This window comes from Mchenga conophoros, linkage group LG12 (assembly GCF_057382185.1).
Source record: "Mchenga conophoros isolate Kocher_MC1m ecotype Shallow Benthic linkage group LG12, M_conophoros_male_GT1.1, whole genome shotgun sequence".
NCBI classification, from domain to species: domain Eukaryota; kingdom Metazoa; phylum Chordata; class Actinopteri; order Cichliformes; family Cichlidae; genus Mchenga; species Mchenga conophoros.
The window spans coordinates 35390995-35412277 of NC_140537.1; the positions used below are offsets into that span (position 1 = coordinate 35390995).

General features: G+C 44.6%; 2 protein-coding genes across 3 annotated transcripts in view; one reads left to right on the top strand and one right to left on the bottom strand.

Annotated features, from left to right (window-relative positions):
- The window catches only part of bmp2k (BMP2 inducible kinase), a 55844-nt gene extending 50859 nt beyond the window's left edge, over positions 1-4985 (top strand). The window contains exon 16 of the mRNA XM_085295521.1: positions 1296-4985. Coding sequence (XP_085151647.1) covers positions 1296-2671 — 1376 coding nt within the window. The 3' untranslated portion in view covers positions 2672-4985. The remainder of the gene's footprint in view (positions 1-1295) is intronic.
- paqr3a (progestin and adipoQ receptor family member IIIa) lies at positions 4980-21044 on the bottom strand. 2 transcript variants are annotated; one of them, XM_085295522.1, is made up of 8 exons: positions 20904-21044; positions 19407-19638; positions 18505-18667; positions 17489-17644; positions 8337-8534; positions 7673-7763; positions 7325-7507; positions 4980-6572 (listed from the first exon to the last, which is right to left on the bottom strand). In XM_085295522.1, exons 1-7 carry the CDS (start codon positions 21034-21036, stop codon positions 7365-7367), a joined length of 1116 nt encoding a protein of 371 aa, XP_085151648.1. In that variant the 5' UTR covers positions 21037-21044; the 3' UTR covers positions 4980-6572; positions 7325-7364. The 2 variants fall into 2 exon arrangements, with proteins under 2 accessions (XP_085151648.1, XP_085151649.1); XM_085295523.1 differs by lacking the exon at positions 20904-21044 and adding an exon at positions 20457-20631.
- Positions 21045-21283: the final 239 nt, after the last annotated feature.

Below are 21283 nucleotides of genomic sequence, written 5' to 3' on the forward strand. Positions count from 1 at the left end.
CTCCATAATACAGCGGTCGAAGAAGCAGCGGAAGGCATCAGGACTCGGTCTGTCACTTATCATTGACTTTTGATATTAGCAAAATTGAATCAGTTGTTGTTTCACAAAAACAACAATCAGTTTTCACCCATTTGGACACATTTTAACAGTTTTCCTGCAAAATTCAAAATGCGTTCACACGGTGATTCAGGTGTAATGTGGACAACAGGAGGCAGAGCTCAAACACCAGTGCAGCACAGACTGGAGCTCTTAAACAAGACAGCTCTGATATCAGCTCTTCAGAGGGCACCGCCGGCCAGAGTGAGCTGAAGGTTGGTAACAACGATGGATGGAAGCAGTCTGAGAGGCGGCGGACGAAGACGAGAAGGAAAGATCGATTTCGGACCAAAATAGTTTTTCTACATAGAAATGAAAAGAAAAGGAGGAACTGTAGAGCATTAGACTCAGACTGCCTGAGTGTCACTCATACAAGCGACTCACTCCGTGTTTTCATGTGTTCGGCGTAACCTTAAAATGATGTTGGATAAGAAAAATGTGAAACCAGAGCGCCTCGGCGTTTACAACAACTTCAGGAGATAATCTACATGAAATTTTAACAGCTGCCTCATTTAAGCTCAGTTTTTTTAAAAACTTTAACCTCTCCAAGACACGGGTAAAAACTATGAATCTCCCTTTGGGATCAATAAAATTATTCTTATGAGTCACAGCCAAAATATTTCACTTTGTAGAGGAACAGAAACTGGCATTGAGACCCTGGATGCCTGCTCTGTGGAATTCACTGGGTAAAACGTTTAGGGGTCTCGACAGCATGTGGGATGGATGCTGCTCAGTCATATGAAAAAATCTTTTATGACCTGCGTTCTGATACCAGCCTCGTCTTCTGCCTGCGAGTCCTCCTGTGTCAAAATCATTTTCTAATGTAGGCATGTTAAACCTGCTGCCAGCTGGGAGATGTCACCGATTTTCCATAAAATAGCTCTTTTATGTTAACGTTGCACAGGAGTTTTTGGGGATTGGTCCTGATCTGATTTCTTTCTTTGTTTTTGTCGAGACACACGAGTAGCAAAGACTTGAGTTACACATCCTGCAGTGTTATTATTCTGACTGGTTTTGTGTGATCTGAAGTCATTGCAGGTTTGTGAGGTTTTCTAAATGGAAAACTGAGTTTTGTTTTTGGAGAGATCAGAAAAGGGTTGGATGCCTTCAAGAAATCTGACTTGGCAGTTGTTAAAACTATCAAACATCTGGAAGGATCAGGGGTTAACATCTGTATTATCTGTGTTTTGTTTCTGCAGGTACCAGTGCGCAGAAGGCCGAGCCGACCAGCGAGGAGGTCGGCGTTCCTGAACCTGCTGAGAGTCTGCAGCCGACCCACAAGGAGCACAAACCGAGCAGGAAGACCAACTGCAGGCCTGGCGACGAGTCCGACAGCGACTTCGAGTCTGACCCTCCTTCACCTAAGAGCAGCGAGGACGAAGAGCCGGAGGAAGAGGAGGCGTTGAACAGCGAGCATGGTGAAGACACCGAGCCAGAGAATTTTGGACAGAGGCCTTTGCTGATGGACTCTGAGGAGGAGGGAGAGGAGGATGAAGACAAACACAGCTCAGATTCAGACTATGATGCCAGCAGGGTGAAGAACCGCTCAAAGAAACCTGCAGGAGCTAAAGGAGCGACTGCTGCCACCAGGAGTCCTCCTTCTGGGATGGCTCTGATCACGCCCCCAGAGTCCCCTGGTGGAGTGAGAGCTGTGGAGCCTGTGGATGTTTTTGGTGCCGTGCCCTTTGTCGGAGGAGCTTCACCTGTGGAACCTCCAGAGGTCACAGATATCTTCACTAAAGCGCCTTTCAAGGTCGGCCATGAGCAGCAGGCGGCAGACGAGTTTGACGTTTTTACCAAAGCGCCGTTCAGCCGGAACCTCTCGAGGTCGAGCAGGAGTGGCGGTGACGTCCCCATGGGCCAAACGCCGCCAGTTTCTCCTGAGGGCATCGATGTTTTTGGCTTCTCTCCCTTCCAGCCAAGCCCCACCGCCCAACCTCCCACCACCTCCAGAAGTGCCGAAGACATCTTCCGGACGCCCTTCGAGGAGTCGGCGAGTCCTCAGCAGCAGAGGCTGAAGCAGCGCAGCCTTCAGAAGCTGTCATCCCGCCAGCGGAAGACCAAACAGGAAGCCACGGCTGGGGGCAGCAACGGCAAGCGGCACCACGGCACACCGACGGGAGGGCGCAAGACTAACAAGCCGACCTATCGCACGCCCGAACGAGTCCGCAGACACAAGAAGGTCGGCCGCAGAGACTCGCAGAGCAGCAACGAGTTCCTCAGCACCTCTGACTCTAAGGAGAACATCAGTGTGGATATAACGATGGCCGAGGGAGCGTCTCTGCCGGTGGACGACGCCCTTTTAGACCCGTTTGGAGCCAAACCCTTCCACCCTCAGGACGGCGGCCGACACAGCCAGTACCAAGGCCTCAGCGACGGAAAAGGCGACATCAGCACGGCCAACGGTAAGTCCTGGACGGGCTCTCTGCACGGAGAGAGCCGAATCATGGATGACTTCGGGGCGGTGCCCTTCACAGAACTGGTCATCCACAGTGGACCTCAGCAGCAGGCGGCGCCCTCACAGCCGCTGGACCTCGACCCCTTCGGAGCCGCACCTTTCCCCTCAAAGCAGTGACTCCACCTGCGTCTTCCCGCTCTGTCGGCTGCTTTCCTTTTCTTGGTTTGGGATCATTTTTAACCAACAAGCTAAAACTTTTTTCTAAGAGCGTTTTAATACACCAGAGTCTGGATAACAAACCCTGTGGAGTGCGAGTGGCGTTTCCACATATCCTTCAGCTGCACATGTTTTTGAAAAGCCTTTAATGCTGCATCTGAACGCTGTTTGGAACCAAAAGAAAAATGTGATTCTGAGCTTCGCGTTCGACCGCTCGTCTTGCTGTGAAAAGCTCTCTCCGGCCCGCCTTCTGATCTGCCGACATGTTTTTGTTTTTAGCACCACGAAGCCTTACCTGAGCTCGGCTCTGCCTTGCTTCATAGTACCTCGGAAACCACGACGCCGTCAGCCTCGCGCGTCTTTTGAAATCATTTGGGAGTTTTCCTGAACCTCTTAGTTCTGTCTTTATTAGATTCTTCTCTATGCATAATGTCACAGTAGTCTTTATGCAGCTAAATGTGGGTGTGGTTTGTGATGCATTAGAAGGGATTGAATCTTGTTCTTCTTCTTGGAGCTCTTAATTGGGTCAGGTTTAAATTTAGGATCTTAACTCTTTTTTTTCTAGCAGTAAGAACTCTAATTGTTTTTTATTTTTTTTAAGTAAGTTACAACTCAACATTTCTGTTAGAAATAAAACACACAAAGCCACGTTAGAGGACTAGTTTAGGATTTATGAGCCCTGCAGAAGCTGTACCGCTGTTTTCCCAGCATTGTCACTGACCTCGGCATTTTACGTCATCGGGAATTTCACCGTTGGTAAACTGATAGGTTTGCAGGTTTAGTGTGAACAAGTCCCATGAAAGAACTAAAGCCAGTCAAGTGTTTCAAGTAATTTTCGCTCCAACCCCAAAGTTTGTAGCTGTTACAGGTGCATGTGAGACTGGCTCACATTAGCTGCTCTGTGAAGGTGCTTGTTGTACATTTGTATATTTAAAAGTAGCGTAAAAGCTTTAAAATTGACTAAAAATGTCACCAGAATGTGAAGAATTAACTGCTATGACAAAAAGGACTTTGTTGTGCAGAAGCGATATCAACTGAAGTTGAATTAGAGCCGGGCTGTACTTTCATGTAATACCAATCAGCACCACAAGATGGTGCCGTGAGTCAATGTACCAGAATTAAAATGTAAAAACCTCTTGAGAAAATTGGGGGTATGAATTAAGAAGAAAGGGTGAAATAACAGTGCGACTTCAGATAAACCCGACTTGTTTCTCTTGGGTTTTCATTTAACCCCGTCTGTGAGCGCAGCCCCACTCAAACCAGTTTTTACCAGTTTGAGAGCAGTAGTTTGGTGTTTGAACAGTACGGTTTTTCTTTCCAAGCTTTAAATAATTCATATTTAGAGGCGCTGCTTTAAAGCTCATCTTTGTAGCCAGGAGGCATAAAAAAATTAGAAAACAGCACACGATTAGTTTGTTTTTCAGGCTAGGAGTGGAACTTTTGGTTCTTTTGTAGCCGTTTGATAATTAAAACTGTCCTTTATGTTTAAAGAAATAAAATCCCACATAAAAATCTTAACTGGTTAAAATAGTTTTCATACAGTCCATGTTTTTGTGCTGACTGATTTATGGTGCTGACCAACAAGTTATTTTGCCTGCTTCACCATCATATGTGGATAATTCCTGTAAATGAGCTTATGGAGTAGATTTAACTATAAATACAGAAAGAAGAGTGGAATGGAACTTTTTCCGCCTCCTTAAAATATCAGACTGCTCTTTTAAAAGCAAAATTCCTCATGGCGTTTTATTAAGGACCCTACAGTAATACAGGCCGGGGAGCAGATTCAGACTGTGAGGGAAAAACGATGCGTTGGATGATTCGATGTTTGGTTCTGCAGTGAGCGTAGTACTCGTGGCAGCAGGACTCTGTATGTGGGACAGGTTTTATTGGTTTATCGAGCTCTGATTACTTGCGTCACGGTTTCATGTCTTGATGGGATTTGTTCAGTTTGGTTTTTTGCCTTTGCAGAATGAGGTGCATTCATAAAGGGCAAAACATGTTATTCAGGTTTTTGTTTCTTGATGAAATCTTCCTTAAACAACTTTGTGCTTCTTCATCGACCGCCTTAAACACTGCATTTAGCTCCACCACCGTTGGCACATTTGTTTGAATGAAACCAGCAGCCTGCTCTGTTCTTTTTTTACACCAGTTGAACCATTTCATACGACCGCTCCCATCTTTGTTTTTTTTCACCAGGGTAAGTCTTGTATTGTATTTATCATGCTATACTGCTGTTGGACGCAATAAATAAAGTTTCATCTCAAACATCTGGAAACGGCACATGGTTACTTTTATTTAGAGTCTGACCTCAGGTATGAAAAGTCAACATATAAAACTGTCCACTCCTACAAAATGAGTCTGTTAAGACAAAAAGAAACTCCTTAATAATTTAAATACAGAACCACAAACCGGAGAACATTTCCCCCTTTTCAACATTAGAAACATTAAACGGTCACACAGAAAACATCCGGCTTTCCGTTCCAGAGTGAGACAGCAGAGAGGCGCTGCACTGGAGAGCCATGAAAACATTGCACATCACCCTAAACGAGCTGGAAAAACATGTCCTTAAAAAGCTGAAGAGAAAAAATACATTTTCAAAAATGAAGTTTGCTTGTCATAATAAAAGTTCTGTTGTAACGTGATCAGAGTTTACAGTCGATATTAAGAGCCACACGCTACACAGAAATATTAATGCAGTTCATGTGAAATGTTTAAATCACGTGAATCTAAAAACTGTCCCAGCTTAGTTACAAAATCTGATGTTTTAGGGTTTTAGAACTTAAGTTTGATTGTTCAAATGCTCAAAAAACAGTTTGTAGTAACAAATCAATGTTCATAGCGCTGCAGGGATGGTGAAGGTTTCCTTATAGCTCAAGTGGCCATCGCTGACTTCCTGTTAGGACCTCTTTTTACGACGACCCAAACCTGACGTCACATTTTATTCATTATGACCAGACTGAGGTCAGGACAGCGGGCCAGGAAGCTACGCCCATCTTTTATGTGGAAGTAAACGCAGAACTGAACTGGACGAAGGTGGAAGACTGAACCACTTCCTGGGTTTTAGGACTCATTCCTGCAGCTCTCGGCTGGGACGCAGTTATAAAACTTTACGAGCATCCCCACAGCCACCCTCACCCCACAGAGTTACCACTGAAAGACGAACAACATAAAATAACTGAAATATTTAAAGTTCCCCTTCAAGCATCCTGTGAAATTCTTTACATATAAATGAACATCAGTTTGAACAGGAAGTGAGCAGCTTAAAACAACAACAACGGAGCTTCAGGTATGAAATAGAGCGGGTACATTTATATGAAACCATCTGAGTCCGCACTTTGTTTCACAAAACTCTTTGGTTTGTTCTGTCTGAACATCATCCCCACGCTTTGATCATTTCCACTAACAAAGACTTCAGAGTCTGTTTTTAAAGAAGATATCAGAAATCTTGAGTCTGTTTACTCGTAGTATAATAATACTGACATTAGTTCATTTCCTTTTTCAGGGACGAGCCTGAATCTGCTCTCAGATGAAGCAGCTTTCAACCTTTAAAAACAGCTGGACACGGGTTCATTTCCAGGCAGAAAAACTAACATTACCAACCTGTTCCTTCAGTGCTGTCTGCGGTTTACACACAAACATTAAGTCCTCAAGGAGTTTATAAAGGTGACAGTCTGAGTGATTTCAGGTGAGCTGTCAGTCCGACGCAGAGGTCCGTATTGTTTCTTATTAGCTTGAAGTACTCAAACGTCACGTCACACGCTGGATTTATTCCTCCTCCCTCATCACAGAGACTCACAGGTTAGAGAGTCCATCTGTGAGGAAACTGATGGACCGAGACCAGAACAGAGTCTCTGCAGACGACCTGAGGAGGAAACAACACGTCAGCTGTGAACAGAGCCAATTAAAAGCATCAAAAATCACCTGTGTTACCTGAAAAGGTTCAGTTTCATTTTATTGGTTTTAGACATATTCTAACAGGCTTCGATGTGAGGTTTTGACAAAACAGACAGAAGACACTTCATATACAGTAGTGTTCATGCTTAGATTCTTATTTTCTGTAACTGGAATGACCTCATGTCCTGACAGAGCAGCTGCTCCTCGTCTTCCACCTGCTGATTCTTTGATTCCTTTAAGCCTTTTAACCCCCAAACATCTGCTTAAATATTAAAGATTTTCTTTTTTCTGATTTATTTAAATTGAGCCACAGTCTGCATCTGAGTGAACTCCCAACTCTCTGCAGTCGGCAAAGTTTTCTCAGCAGTCTGTTAAACAGCTCCTCTGTAATCAAAGCATCGTTGAGCGGATCAGAAACTGAAGCTTACACGGCCGTCACCATTAAGGTCATTTTAGTCATAAAGCTCTGGCTGTGACCACAGACGCTCCACTAGACTACCACTTGCAGTCGAACCCTTGTGGTTATGAGGGGCAGCCAATCAGAATAAAGTCAGTTTAAAGGCAGAGGAGGAAAAACAGCTGAGGGGCTACACCAAAGCCCAGAATTACTTTGAACTGTGAGTCATGCAAAGCTCCTCTAGTGGAGTCCAGAAATAAAAACGATGGAGCTGAAACTGAGCAGAACAGGTCTCCTTTTAAAAAAGTCACACGGCCGCTTACGGTTCATCGGAGCTGCAGTCCTGGCGTGCTGAGCAGCGATCTAGGCGTGTTGGGGGGTGTTGGGGCACGGCTGACTGTGCCTGTACGCCATGATGAAGCCTGTTGATTGGTGCCACCAGTAAAACATGAGCACTAGCAGCAAGTGCCAAACCTGATGGCTGGAGCCCAGGTAGTTCAGCTGACCTGCAGAGACAGGAACACTCAGCTTGCTTCAGATTTTAATGAGATTCGGGCCCATTTTCAATGTTTCTCTCTGCAGTATTAGATTACTGTTATTTTCCAACTATGAGTGGACGAAAAAAACAACGAATCAAACAGGAAATGAAGAAATAAAAACAGTCATCTCACCTGGGAAGTACCGCTCAGGAACTTTGGAAACATAGAAAATGAGAGCCAGTGCTGCAATGAAGTACATCACCAGGACCCGAGGAACAAACGCCTGAAAGGAAGAAGAAACATTGATTCGACCAGCGTGTGGACAAAAATGGCCCACAGTTACAAAACGGCACGTGCAGGAAGAACTGCTGACTGACCGAAAAGCACTGAAAAGCATTTAAAGCCAGCCAACAGATTGTGTTACTGCAGCAGCAGGAAAACACATTTAAAGTGGATCAATCAAGGAGGACCCTCAACAGCCGTTAAAACTGCAGTTCCTCTAATGGCCACTTGAGGCTTGCCCTGAAAGTCGGTCCCACAGACTCCTGAGTTAAAATGTTCATTTTCTAATAATCATCAGTTGATCTAAAGAGATTTTTCAGACTGAAGTACATTTTTTTGTGCAAAGTAAAGCCGATCACTGTGCATTAAACATGGATTTCTTTTCTTCTTATGACCAGCAGGGGGCGACTGTGGTTGGCAAAAGAAATCAGACAGTCGTAAAGTCTACAGGAAAATTATTTCTCATTGCTTTCGGACCTCATTAAATTGCCAAAATCGCTAGTTTTAAGTCTGTTTAAAGAAAGGAATCACAGCAGTGAACACTGGTTACGGGGACCACACTGAGCACGCTCACCTGGACGAGTTCAGAGGAGAAACCTCCCGTGAGGCAGATCCAGTGGACGGTGGGGATGAGGCCGTACCCGGTCACCGAGCAGAAGATGATCGAGCGCAGCTGCTTCCACTGCTTGCTGAGATAATGAGGGTGGATCTGAGCGAAGAACACAGCCAGGATCATGGCGAGGACCGTCACCAGGTACACCTGCCGCCAGTACTGCACAGACAGGAAGACGAGAGTTCAGTCACACCAGCTACACAGTAAACTCCCTTCATGGCGGATTGAGCTTTTTTTTCCAAGATGTCCTTCGCATGCTGGAGGTATCCGATGGTCCCAAGACTTAAAAGAAACTCAGTCGGTTTCAGAAGCAGAAAAGAAAACCAGGCAGGCGATTTTTAAACTCGCAGGGAGCTGAAGCAAGCGAAACGGCCCCTGGGCTGATGTGAGGGACCTGTTTGCAAACAGTTTCATTCGTTTGAAGATTATCTGTCTCATGGAGTCCTGAGGAAAGTTCTTCAGCTGCTGAAAGCTTCCTGCTGTTTGGTGATGAGCAGGACGAACACTGTGTGTTATTTTAGAGCTTTATTTACTATGACCGAACCACAAACGAGCTGAAGCTCACTGCAAACTCAGCTGATGCTTCCCTCAGCAGACCCTCTTACACGCGCAGCTTTCTCATCATTCAATCAGCTTTATTTAACGCTGATCTGCTATGCTTTTCTTCTTTCAGATTTGAAGGCCACAAAGAAGAACAGGTTACAGGCTGTGAAAGGGTGAAATCCTTGATGTTATCAAGCAGATCACTGGTAGCTGATACAGCTGAATTGGCAGTTATCACATCGCTTTTGGAGATTCTGAGGTTCAAAGTAGTAATAGTAGTGGTAATAGTTGTTATTTTAATTTAGTACAAATAAGGTTGAGACTCAAACTTTATGAGAAAAAAAAGGCAGTCCATTCATTCATCCTTCCTTGCTCTGCTGTTTATGGGTTGGGTCTGGGTTGTAGGAAGCTCATTTCTGCTGCTGTTTACAGGTACTCCCCACAGCTCATGGCTATAGGTGAGAGTAGGAACGTAGACTGAGTGGGAAACTCACCACAACACACCGCTACAGCATCCACACTGCTGCAAAAACACATCCGGTAATCTCCTATTCACTTGTTCCCTCACTCCTGAACCAAAGCTGGAGGGGGCACTCAAACAATCTCCTCAGAGATTTAGTTCCCAATGGGGGGAAAACCCTGAAATAATTTAGTGTACATGCAAAACTGAAACTGTCAATTTGGTCAAACTGACAACACAGCATGATAAAAATGAAACCACCTCATCGTGTTTCTGCAAAGTCAGAAATAAAGTTTCCTCAAACGTGGTGCACACAGCTTCTTTTTTCTGATGTCTGAACAACTATAGGACAATAACTCAGGGTTTATATATTACTGTACTGCAGTACAATTAAAAAAAAAATCAGTTAAAAGTCTCCCACTGTTTCATCTGCTGTTATCACAACTATAATGCTAATCTGTCTGCAGTTGGTATTTAAACTTCTATAAGTAAGTGTTTAAAGTCTGGGCAGCCTCGTCTCGGTCCCTTCTGTCCGTTTGTGTGGATGTAGGCCTTCGTCCAGTCACACGTCCTCATGTGACGAGTCCTGCTGAATTTCACAGTGAATAAATTTGCACCAGGAACAAGGCCCCGCTCTGCTTCAGCCAAATTTTTTAAGCTCCTCTCCTCGCAGACTCCGTGTTCTCTCCTCCAAATCTGCATCTCTAAAACACTCTTGACGAGACAAGAGTTTGACTGGCTAAATATAAAAAATCTGTTTTTCTTTGGGGACTTGGCGTGCCACGGGAGAGGAGCCACCCAGAAGCAGAGCCCCAGTCTTGGCAAGGACGAGGGGGAGGGAGGTGGAGGAGGAGGAGGGGGACCTTCGCTTAGACGGCTCCCGGACTTGCGAACGTCATATGGTGGGGAACAGGAGTGACGGACCGCTCCGTGAATGCGGCCATCTGGTTTGGGCTGGAGCAGATTTCAGCTACGTTCTGGGGGCAAAATAACCCGGCGCTTCCAATATGCGGGGGAAAGCGAACAGTGAGGAGCACGGCCAACACTTCAGGAGTTCAAAAAAATAAATAAAATAAAATAGGACAGAAAAAAAAGGGACATGGTGGTGGTGGGCGGCTGGAATAAGGAACTGGCTTGTGTCATCAGAGGCTGTTTTCCAAACGGCGAGCGCGGCGAAGGTGTCGTGTTGCTTATTCACCGGGAACAATGAGTCAATCAGCACAGCCAGACTGCAGGGCCCACTTCAGCTTTATTCAATTACTGCTTCTCAGGCTGAGGATGTTGAGCTGAGAAGTCTCCGGGGAGGACTGTGCTTCGATGTTAAACCGATGCTCAGTGCACACACACGACTGCAGCGAGCAGTCTGAGGTGGGCTTCTGAGGTAGAGCTACTCGATCACATACGTGAAAACACCACTGTGGTTATTTCAGGTCAACTTTAAAACATCTTGAATTTAAGCTTCACCATAATTCAGTTCGCGTCAACCGTGTCCTCCCTTTCAGCGGTGTTGTACTGCCAGCTATTAGGATTATCATCAATTAATTTTATATTACCAGTGAGGGGGCGTAAGACAGTAGAAAACAATGCCAAAAATGTTTTTCCTCTTGTGTGCACTCGCACTACAATCAGCTGACTCAAGGAGGAGGTGGTCTGCACTCATTTCACTTATAATTACTTTGATTTTTATTGACGTAAAGGGCAGGAAAATGAGTCCAAACTACTACAGGTAACGCAACACAGGCCAAGCATCTGCACAGGCAGCACTAGCACATAAAGCTAATGAAGTACCCAGATTAATGCTAAATGCTGACCCCAGCAAAGCATCCAGAGCCTGATCTGCCTCAGGTAACAGGAGCAGGTACGAGCAATCAGTGTAGTTTCTGTAAAATCATTTAAGTCTTCTTTGACCTGGTTGCCCATCTTTGCGTTCATATTTAGGCACTAATGAAAGATCTTGTGTGTCCTTGTGAGGATAGGTAGTCGTTCATAATTGGTTATTGTGTGAATATGCACATCTGAAACATGTGGCAGAGTAATGTAACCAATTATTTTCTCCAGTGAGTAACAAAGTAAACTTTTGAAGAACAACTAAAGTGCAACCTAACAAAGCTTTCACAGCTTCACTCTCAGGGCCCATTTCCACCCCTGTGAATGGCAGCACACACCAAGAGTGACATCAGAGCTGCAGGAGTGCCTCTCCAACTGAGCCACACTTCTTTATTTTTGTAATGTGGTGTGACTGGTTCTCCTCCTAAACCAGCACTCATGCAGAGGTTTGGTGAGAGTGGCGATTGCAACGAGTCTCGTGGTGATGTCACCACTGACGTGCAACACAACCAATATGTCCATAAACAAGGCATCATTCTAACTTTCATGATCCTTCTGCCTTCTTACGGTCTTTCCAGCTTTCCCCAACACCTTACATGTCATGACCCGTGATGGCCTGGTGACCTCTCAGTTCCTCATCATAACTCTGAATATGATAAGAAAATAGGCAGAGGGACTAATTAGACCAGTGGCTCCCCAATGGTATGACCCGATCGACAGCCAAGTTTGCATCAGGGTTTTGTGTTACCCAAACATTACTGTAACTGCACGAAATGTCAGGAGAAACTACTGCAAAAGCTACCGGAGCTACAGCTTCAACTGGATCAGACAGACTTCATCTCAAGTGGATCGTGCAGTTGGGTGCATTTAATTAACTCCAACATGGTGCTAAACGCATTAAAGAGGCATTTAGGGACTGGGTATCTCTTCTGAGAGAAACGGTAAAAGAGCACAGGATGTGACCCAGACGGAGGAAGAATGTTTGACTGTGAGAAAGTTTCTGATAAGGAGATGGACTCGGAGCTGTCACCGACATTGTTCCAGATAATATAAAGCCTGTTTTTCTGCAGACATGAATGCAGATGTGGTTTGTAAACTTCTGAATTCAGTCCGATCATCCAGGTATGTGAGCGGAAACATTTTTTTTTAACCCTACAAAAACACTTACACATCTATTTTATGCTGAACCAACATCACTTCTGCCTGGTAAAATAAAATACTAAAAAAAAATACATGTAATTATCATTTCTGAAGGCAAAACTATAAAAAGACTGGACAAAATGAAGGTTAGGCTTCCAGCAGCCTGACTCTTTCTTGAGACTGAAGAAGGCTCATGAGAGCAGCACATAAAAGGCTGAAGTGATGAGTACAAGGACACAGGATTTAAGACAGAGAAGCAGTCTGCCTGCTCTGCCTGTCCTCCGCCACTTTGAACTCGACTCACGAGGGTAAATAATAAGCAGTTTACAATACAAGCGAAGCACAGCATTGCTGAGTCACAGAGGACTGCAGGGCAGCTTCTCACATTTAGCACTTTTTAAAGGATTTAAACGGATTCAGCTCCAGAGGGCGACGTGGTGCTCAGCGTTAAGAGATAAGGATTCAGAGTGAATAATGTGGCGAGGATGTTTACCTCTGACCTTGCTTATGAATTTAAAGCCGATTAGTTTTTATGTCTTTGATCTTTTTTGCTTTTTGTTTGGAAAAATGTGCTGGCAGCAGTAAACTGTGACGCAGCATCTTTTGTAAAGTCGCATCAGAAAAGTCAGAGTAAAAGATAGTGCTGAGCCGAGTAAGTCTGGGTCACACGGAGACCTGTTTCTGGAAAGAGTGAGCTTAAATCCATCACAACAGCAAAACCTCGAGGGATGAGGAGATGGGCAACGTGCACGAGCTTTTTACTGCTCCAATGCAACAGGGTTAGAAAGGCAACAACAGCGTGGTTTTAGATAAAACCACAGCAGAGGAATAGCTTTGCATGAGCTAATGAATAACACTAGGCACTGAGTGCAAACTCAGGACATCTTACTCTTCCTATTTTGAAAGACCGCGTGTAGCCCACGATGTTTCTACCAGCATGAGGACGTTCAGCTTCGCATTTTCCTGATAGAGCTTCATCTCTGCAAGTTCAACAGTTTGTCTGCATAACAAAGAAATGCTAATATGGTAGTAAAAGTATTCAAACAGGAAGGTTTCTGGCCTTGGATGTTATGTGGCCATGGCAAAGATCTTCATCATTAGAAAGGAAAAAAACCCCGTTGTTGTATCCATTTCCTCTAGTTTACCTCTACTGCCCTCTGAATGTTAGATAGAAAGCACTTTAGTAGAAAAGGGCTAATAACAAGTGCTTGTGTGTGTGAAAGAGGCAAACTTGTATAAAGTGCTTTGAGTACTTGGAGTATGAAAATGCTATCTAAGAACCAGTCCGTGTACCATCCCTGGTTATGTAATCTGCAAGTTTAAACACGTGACTCTCGCATTGTTACGTCGCTTACTGCCAGTTTTATGTCTCGTCCAGTCCAGAAAAAACAAAAATCTACATACAGGCCCAGAGCACTGGAACTCCAAATAACTGCCCTCAGAATAATCCACAGTCTCTGATCATATTTCAGTATCACTGTTCAGCGTGGATGACTAACAGCCTACGTAAAGCAATGTGCCAGAAACCTGGACGTTACTTTCTATCAACATGGAAACTTCAACCAGTATGTCAAAAGGCTAGTACAGTCTTGTTATGTGCAGATTACAAATACTTCCAAACAATGAACCTGTCTATAGTTTGGAGTCTGCAGATGGTACAAAACATAGCAACAAGGCTTCTCGACAACACTCGGCGCAGTGAATCAATCAGTGAATCAATCAGTGAATCTATTATCAAGATGGCGCCGAGTATGGCAGCCTTGTCGCGAGCTCCCAAGCAACAGCTTTTTTCTGTGTTTAATTTTACTTTTCCTTTATTTTTTCACGAGCAGCACTTGTCTCCTTGTGTACGACCGACAAACCTTACTGGACATAAAAGACGGTCTTTCTTATAACTTTCCGGAGTTCAAGTTTTGCAACACGGACGCTCCGTTTGCAGACCCCCCATTCATCTCACCTGAGACGCCTTTGTTCTCTGGCCCTGGAGGCCGCAAACGCCGACGCAGAGGGAGAAGATCTGGCGTTCTGGTTCGACTGAGACGGCGCGCTAACAGACCACCGTTACCCAGTTTATTACTGGCTAATGTGCAGTCTCTGGAGAACAAGCTGTGCGAGCTTCGGGCACGGATCTCATTCCAGCGAGAGATGCGGGACTGCTGCGTGATCTGCCTCACAGAAACCTGGCTATCGGACAAAGTACCGGACTCCGCAATACAACTGCCGGGGTTCTCCGTGCATCGCGCGGACAGGTCACAGGATCTTACTGGGAAAAGCAGAGGCGGTGGTGTGTGTTTCATGATCAACAACAGCTGGTGTGATTATGCGAACGTGCACCCGGTCAAATCCTTCTGCTCACCGGACCTGGAGTACCTGATGATTAAGTGCCGGCCATTCTGGCTACCGAGGGAATTTACAGCAGTGATTATTACGGCTGTTTACATTCCCCCACAAGCCGACACTGACCGTGCACTCAGGGAACTGTACAGCGCGATCAGCAGCGAGGAAACCGCACACCCAGAGGCAGCGTTTATCACAGCCGGAGACTTTAATAAGGGAAACCTGAAGAAAGTCTCACCAAAACTCCACCAACACATCCATTTTAACACTCGTGGAGATCGACTACTCGACCACTGCTACACCTCTTTCCGGGATGCGTACAAAGCCCTCCCCCGCGCCCCATTCGGCCAATCAGATCACCGCTCCATCCTGCTCCTGCCCGCCTACAGGCAGAAGCTGAAACAGGAAGCTCCAACCCGGAGGGCGGTGCACTGTTGGACGGACCAATCGGAGTCTGCGCTGCGGGACTGTTTTGATCACGCAGACTGGGAAATGTTTCACGTGGCTGCTAGGGACATTGATGAGTACACAGACACAGTCTGCGGATTTATCAGGAAATGCGTGGAAGATGTCGTCCCATCCAGAACAGTTAAATCCTTCCCAAATCAAAAACCCTGGACTAACGGAGATGTTCGCGCGGCACGGAACACCGCCTTTGCCTCCGCGAACACATCGGACTACAAACACGCACATTACCAACTCCGGAAGACGATCAAAGCAGCCAAACGTGAGTACAGGGACAGGGTGGAGCAACAGTTTGACAACCCTCGGAGTATGTGGCAGGGACTAAACACGATCACAGACTTTAGAGGGAAAACCAGCACACCGCAGACCACGGCCTCTCTGTGTGAGGATCTAAACGTATTCTACGCTAGATTCGACACAGCGAACACCATGAGACCGGACAGTGTGCGCACCGCGGATGACGTCAGTGCGCACACTGTGTCTGAGGAGGATGTGCGGAGGTGCTTCAGGAAGGTGAACGCACGCAAAGCTACTGGTCCGGACGGGATTCCCGGCCGCGTCCTCAAGTCATGCGCGGCTCAGCTGGCTGGAGTGTTCACGCACATCTTCAACCTTTCCCTCTCTCTGTCTGTAGTCCCAGCCTGCTTCAAAATGGCCACCATCGTCCCTGTACCCAAATCCTCCACCATCTCCTCATTAAACGACTGGCGACCTGTAGCCCTGACCCCCATCGTAAGCAAATGCTTCGAGAAGCTGGTCAGGGACTTCATCTGCTCTGCACTACCCGACTCACTGGACCCTCTACAGTTTGCATACCGCCACAACAGGTCCACTGATGATGCCATAGCCCTGACACTACACACTGCCCTGTCACACCTGGAGAAGAGAGACACGTATGTGAGGATGCTGTTTGTAGATTACAGCTCAGCATTCAATACCATCGTTCCCTCGAAGCTGGACAGGAAACTGCAGGATCTAGGACTGAGCAGCTCCCTCTGCAGCTGGATCCTTAGCTTCCTGTCTGACAGACGCCAGGTGGTCAGACTGGGCAGCATCACCTCATCCCCCGTCACACTGAACACTGGTGCTCCACAGGGGTGTGTACTGAGCCCTCTCCTGTACTCACTCTACACCTACGACTGCACAGCCACTAACAGCTCCAACATCATTGTGAAGTTTGCGGATGACACTACAGTGGTGGGTCTTATCACCAACGGTGATGAGACGGCTTACAGGGAGGAGGTCAGCGCCCTGACCCACTGGTGTCAAGACAACCATCTCACCCTCAACGTCGCAAAGACAAAGGAGTTGATAGTGGACTTCCGGAGGTGCAGAGAAGTACACACCCCCATCACCATCAACGGCACTGCTGTGGAGAGAGTGAGCAGCTTCCGGTTCCTTGGCGTACACCTGGCTGAGGATCTTACGTGGTCAGTACACATAAACAAAACAGTGAAGAAGGCGCAGCAGCGCCTCTTCTTTCTCAGGAGACTGAAAAGATTCGGCATGAGCCCCCGCATCCTCAGGACCTTCTATCACTGTGCCATTGAGAGCATCCTCACTGGATGCATCACCACCTGGTATGGCAACAGCACCGCCTACAACCGCAAAGCTCTCCAGCGAGTAGTGCGGTGCTCTGAACGGATAATTGGAGGTGAGCTTCCCTCCCTCCAAGACATCTACAGGAAGCGCTGCCTGAGGAAAGCGGGGAGGATCATCAAGGACTCCAGTCACCCCAGCCATAAACTGTTCAGACTGCTTCCATCAGGAAGGAGGTTCTGCAGCATCCGGTCCCGTACCAGCAGACTGAGAGACAGCTTTTTCCATCAGGCCATCAGACTGCTGAACACGTCATAGACACCTCAGCTTCACTACTGGAACTTTAACATTATGCACTACATACTGTACAGTAATGCCACTGTTTTGCACATGTCTCACTCTGTATATTTTATTTTAAATATTCTACTTATTGTTTACTCTATTTAATTTGTAAAATATGTGTACACACACACACACACACACACACACACACACACACACACACACACACACACAGAAAAATATTTAGTATACACATCCAGAAATGCATATACTATTATATATTGTACATATATTTATTAGTTTCAGATGTAGCCATTCTTGTATTTTGCTTGTTTACATTATTGTATTTTGCACAACTCTGTTGCTTGTGAAGCTCGCACACAAGAATTTCACTCACATGTGCTGTACCAATGTACCTGCACATGTGATGTGACAATAAAAGTGATTTGATTTGAAATCGTCACTTTTAAACTCCATCTAAGAGAGAGCAGTTTATATGAAAGGCTTCAGGTGAGCTTACGTTATTACAGTAGAAGGTGTAGAAGACTCCGGGGACGTAGCAGCCCAGGATGCCGATGGAAACACCGGCGTAATCCAGCGCCATCCAGCGGCGGCTGGTCTTCTCTGAGCGATGGCAGCAGAACAGGTGGTAACCCACCGAGCACAGCATACACAGCTGAGGACAGCAAAACACACAGTCGGGCATTGCAAAGAAGCTCGGCACAGAATGGATTTACGCTAGATTCAAATTTATTTAATAATGAAAATAACTTTATTTATAAAACACGTTTACGTCCACAGACCAAGAAGAAAAAGCAGAACACGAGCTTCTAACAGAAAGCGGGACACTGAGGTCAAAACAAGACAGCTAAATACGTTTTGAGATGCAACAAAAACACAAACTGGCAATATAATTAATGAATACCAATAATGTCAAGCCCCAGACATATTTATTATATAAAATAAATTAATACTTGAATCTTAAATCTAACTGTTTAAAAGAAATAAAAGAACTTTTCCACACCAGGTTTGAGAGTAAGCAATAAACGTGGTGTTTTAATCACACTAGTGATTATGATGTTGAACATAATACTTGGTGTTATGACATGTAACCACATTGAAAAGGTAAAAAGTTCACATTGTGTCAAACTACAATCGCTATCCCGCCCGTCAGTAACTGCACTAACCCTGCTCTTTATTTTCTGAATCCACTGAAACAATGGAAAAAGCTCAACTCTGGGCTCACCCACTTGTACAGGCATGTCTGGATATTTTAAGGGCTACATTTATAGGTGATGATGAGTGTACAAAGTGATCCAACAGGTTCATTAACACCTGGAATAGCCAAATCTAGAGAGGCCTATATTTGCCTTCTTCAATACTCAAATATACTGAGATTTATTAGTGCATGAGCAGTGTAATTGCCAACTTCAATCTAACCACAGCTCAGGAGAACTGAAATATCTCTGATGAGTTTATTCTATATAAAAGCAATGTGAGATGATGTCTAAGCAGAAGACAATAGCAGCATTGTACCTGAAAGCAGAAGAGTCCAATGGAGTAGATGACATAATCCTCTCTGGAGGCGCCAACAGCCGGCAGCACCGAGGCCATGTTGTACACCCCAAGACAGAAGAAGAGGAGGAAGCCCAGGAGATGGCTCCAGATGTTCACCGTCTCATTGGACAGGATGAAGAGGCTGCAAAGGTCATTTACAAGCTTTAAAATAGTCACACAGTCAGTTCCCTCTAAAGAAAACCAGAGGTATGAACCAAAACTCTGAACAATTATACACCCCGACATAAATGTCTGACAAGCATCTATTACCTCCCAATCAATAAACAGTCTGGATTCACCGTTTCCATTAACCACTGAAACTAGAACTAGAGAGCAACACGAGTTGCCCAACTCCCTTAAAATCTTTATTGGCATTGACCCTACAACAAATGTCAGGAAGCAAAATCAATCAGCCTCTGCAGCGAGGCGTGGGAATCACAGAGTACCATTACAGCACGTTACACCAAGACACAATGACATCATCATACAGCAGCTCCACAACAATCAAATCTGTAATGTGACCTGTTCAGAATCTTTTTATCTTCCTTATAGTCGGCTTTAAATATTAATATAATGGAATGCATCATAGTTTCAACAGCTGACATAAAAAAGAGAAAAACACTGGCAGTCTGCATGTTTAACCTGCTTTCACTGAAGAAAGCTTCAAAAGCTGAATTGTGGAACACTTTCAAGGCTCATATCAACATGTGGGATAGGTTAAGTCTCCTCTTTTACTTGGCTCTTCTTCTAACTGTGATTCCTAGTGCGCAAGTAATTTTCTGAGGTGTTCAAAAAGTAGGCACTGCTTGACTTTAGTGGAGTGACTGTGTTGTGGTGTTGAAGATGAAAATTCTGATGTCAGGTTAAAGGGTCCTTCTCACCTTTTGATGCACAGCCTGGAGGGCAAGTATGCCCTGTATCCATCTGTGATGTAGGGGTTCTCCCTCAGAAACGGGGGGATCTGCTCGTATGTGTACAGCCTGATACCTCTGGGCACCAGTACAGGCCAGTACTGATAACTTCCCAGCTCGATGTAGTGTGCAGTCTGAGAGCTCTTCTGTGGTTTCTGAGGCATGTCTGAGCCAGCAGGGTCTGGTTTAATCTGACCCGAACCTGAAACCAGCAAGTCAGATCAAGATCAGATTCAATAGAGGCAGAACTCTTTTAATAAAACATAGCATTAAGCGATATTTGTTTTGTTGTCCGGGCATCTGAGTTTGTAATTCGAGTGGAGAAGAAATCAAAGTGGTCTGTGTAGGAGCTGAACGAGTAAAGAAGACAGCAAAACATCAAGTGAAAGCTGATTCTCCTACATCTGTGTGGAGCTATTATCAGAAGCTATCATTACTTGCACCCACTGGCTTGTCTTCCATGTAATCTCATGTTACCGAAGCTAACTTTCCAGATTATCCGTTACGTTCTACCAAACTCCGTTCACTAATGTGGCGATTTTAGGTGCTTAAGTGCTAACAAACATTTATACAAATCACGGTCCAAGCTTAGATCCAAGCTCGCGACCATGTTCCAAATTATCAATAAAGTTTGTATATTTATACAAGATTCCATTTACAGTCAAATTCTGCCAATAAACTGTGTTGTAGCGTTAATTTTACAGCTAATGTAACACTGTAGAAGTCTGTGGCGAGCACGGTATCACCAAATACAAAATTAGATTTTTTTAAACACAGCGTACTTCCTTGATACATTCTTTACGAGCCGATTGTACCTGAAAAACCACCTGAACAAAACCAAAGGTAAAATTATGCTTTTGATGTAGAGTATGCCGTAGTTAACCAAGACGACGTTAAAATAGCGACATTTCCAAAGCGGTCTGGTAACTAGTGGCTAATTATAGCTTGGCTCTTATAGGGCTAAGCTAACAACAATGAGCTATAAAAAAGGGGGAAAGATATATTAACAAAAAAACTCACCTTTTAATTTGGCATATTTGCAGTTTGTGCCATTCTGGGGCTTATAATATGTACTACGCATTTGTAAACACGTGTTGATATTAACTTTAAAAAAACAAACAAACACAACGCGTAATATTTCTGAAGTTTTAGCTACAACATCTTCCGAATCACACAGACGTCATCACTAATGGACCCTTCCAACGTGGCCAACGTCTGCCTGAGTTAAAATAAATAAATAACGCAGTATTTACTATTATCGCTAATATCCTTAGAAGATTCTTTATTTAATAATTTAAATAACCTTTGTTTTTCTGCATTAATGAGCTCTCTCAAAATCCCATATGGGACTCTATTCACGTGAAAGCTTCATTTCATGAGTAATAATAGTTCTTACCGTAAATATAAACGGCTTTGTTTTCGGTTTGGGTTTTAGGAATCGTGTCTAGCACCCTTAATGGATTTTACCTGGTTCAACTAATCTCGGAGATGCACCGTGCCACCCATAATTACTCAGGGACGCCAGTCTCTGATGATGATTCAATCCTAAACCGCAATAAACACGTATTGGAGAATTATTTGTCTCACTAATCAGTTTCATTTATGTTGATGGTGATTGCTGATGGATAGTATTACATGACATTCAGATATGTAATCACCTCAGATTTCATTGTTATGATAAAGAAAATATTCACAATATGGTTATCTTTGAAATTTTAAAACAGTGGGGAAAAATCAGTTTACTGAAACAAAGAGAAATATTTTTAAACGTAAGAATATATTCAGAGCAACAACCTAAATTAATAAGAAGAACATTTTTTAAATATTCAAATGCACATTGTGTGGTT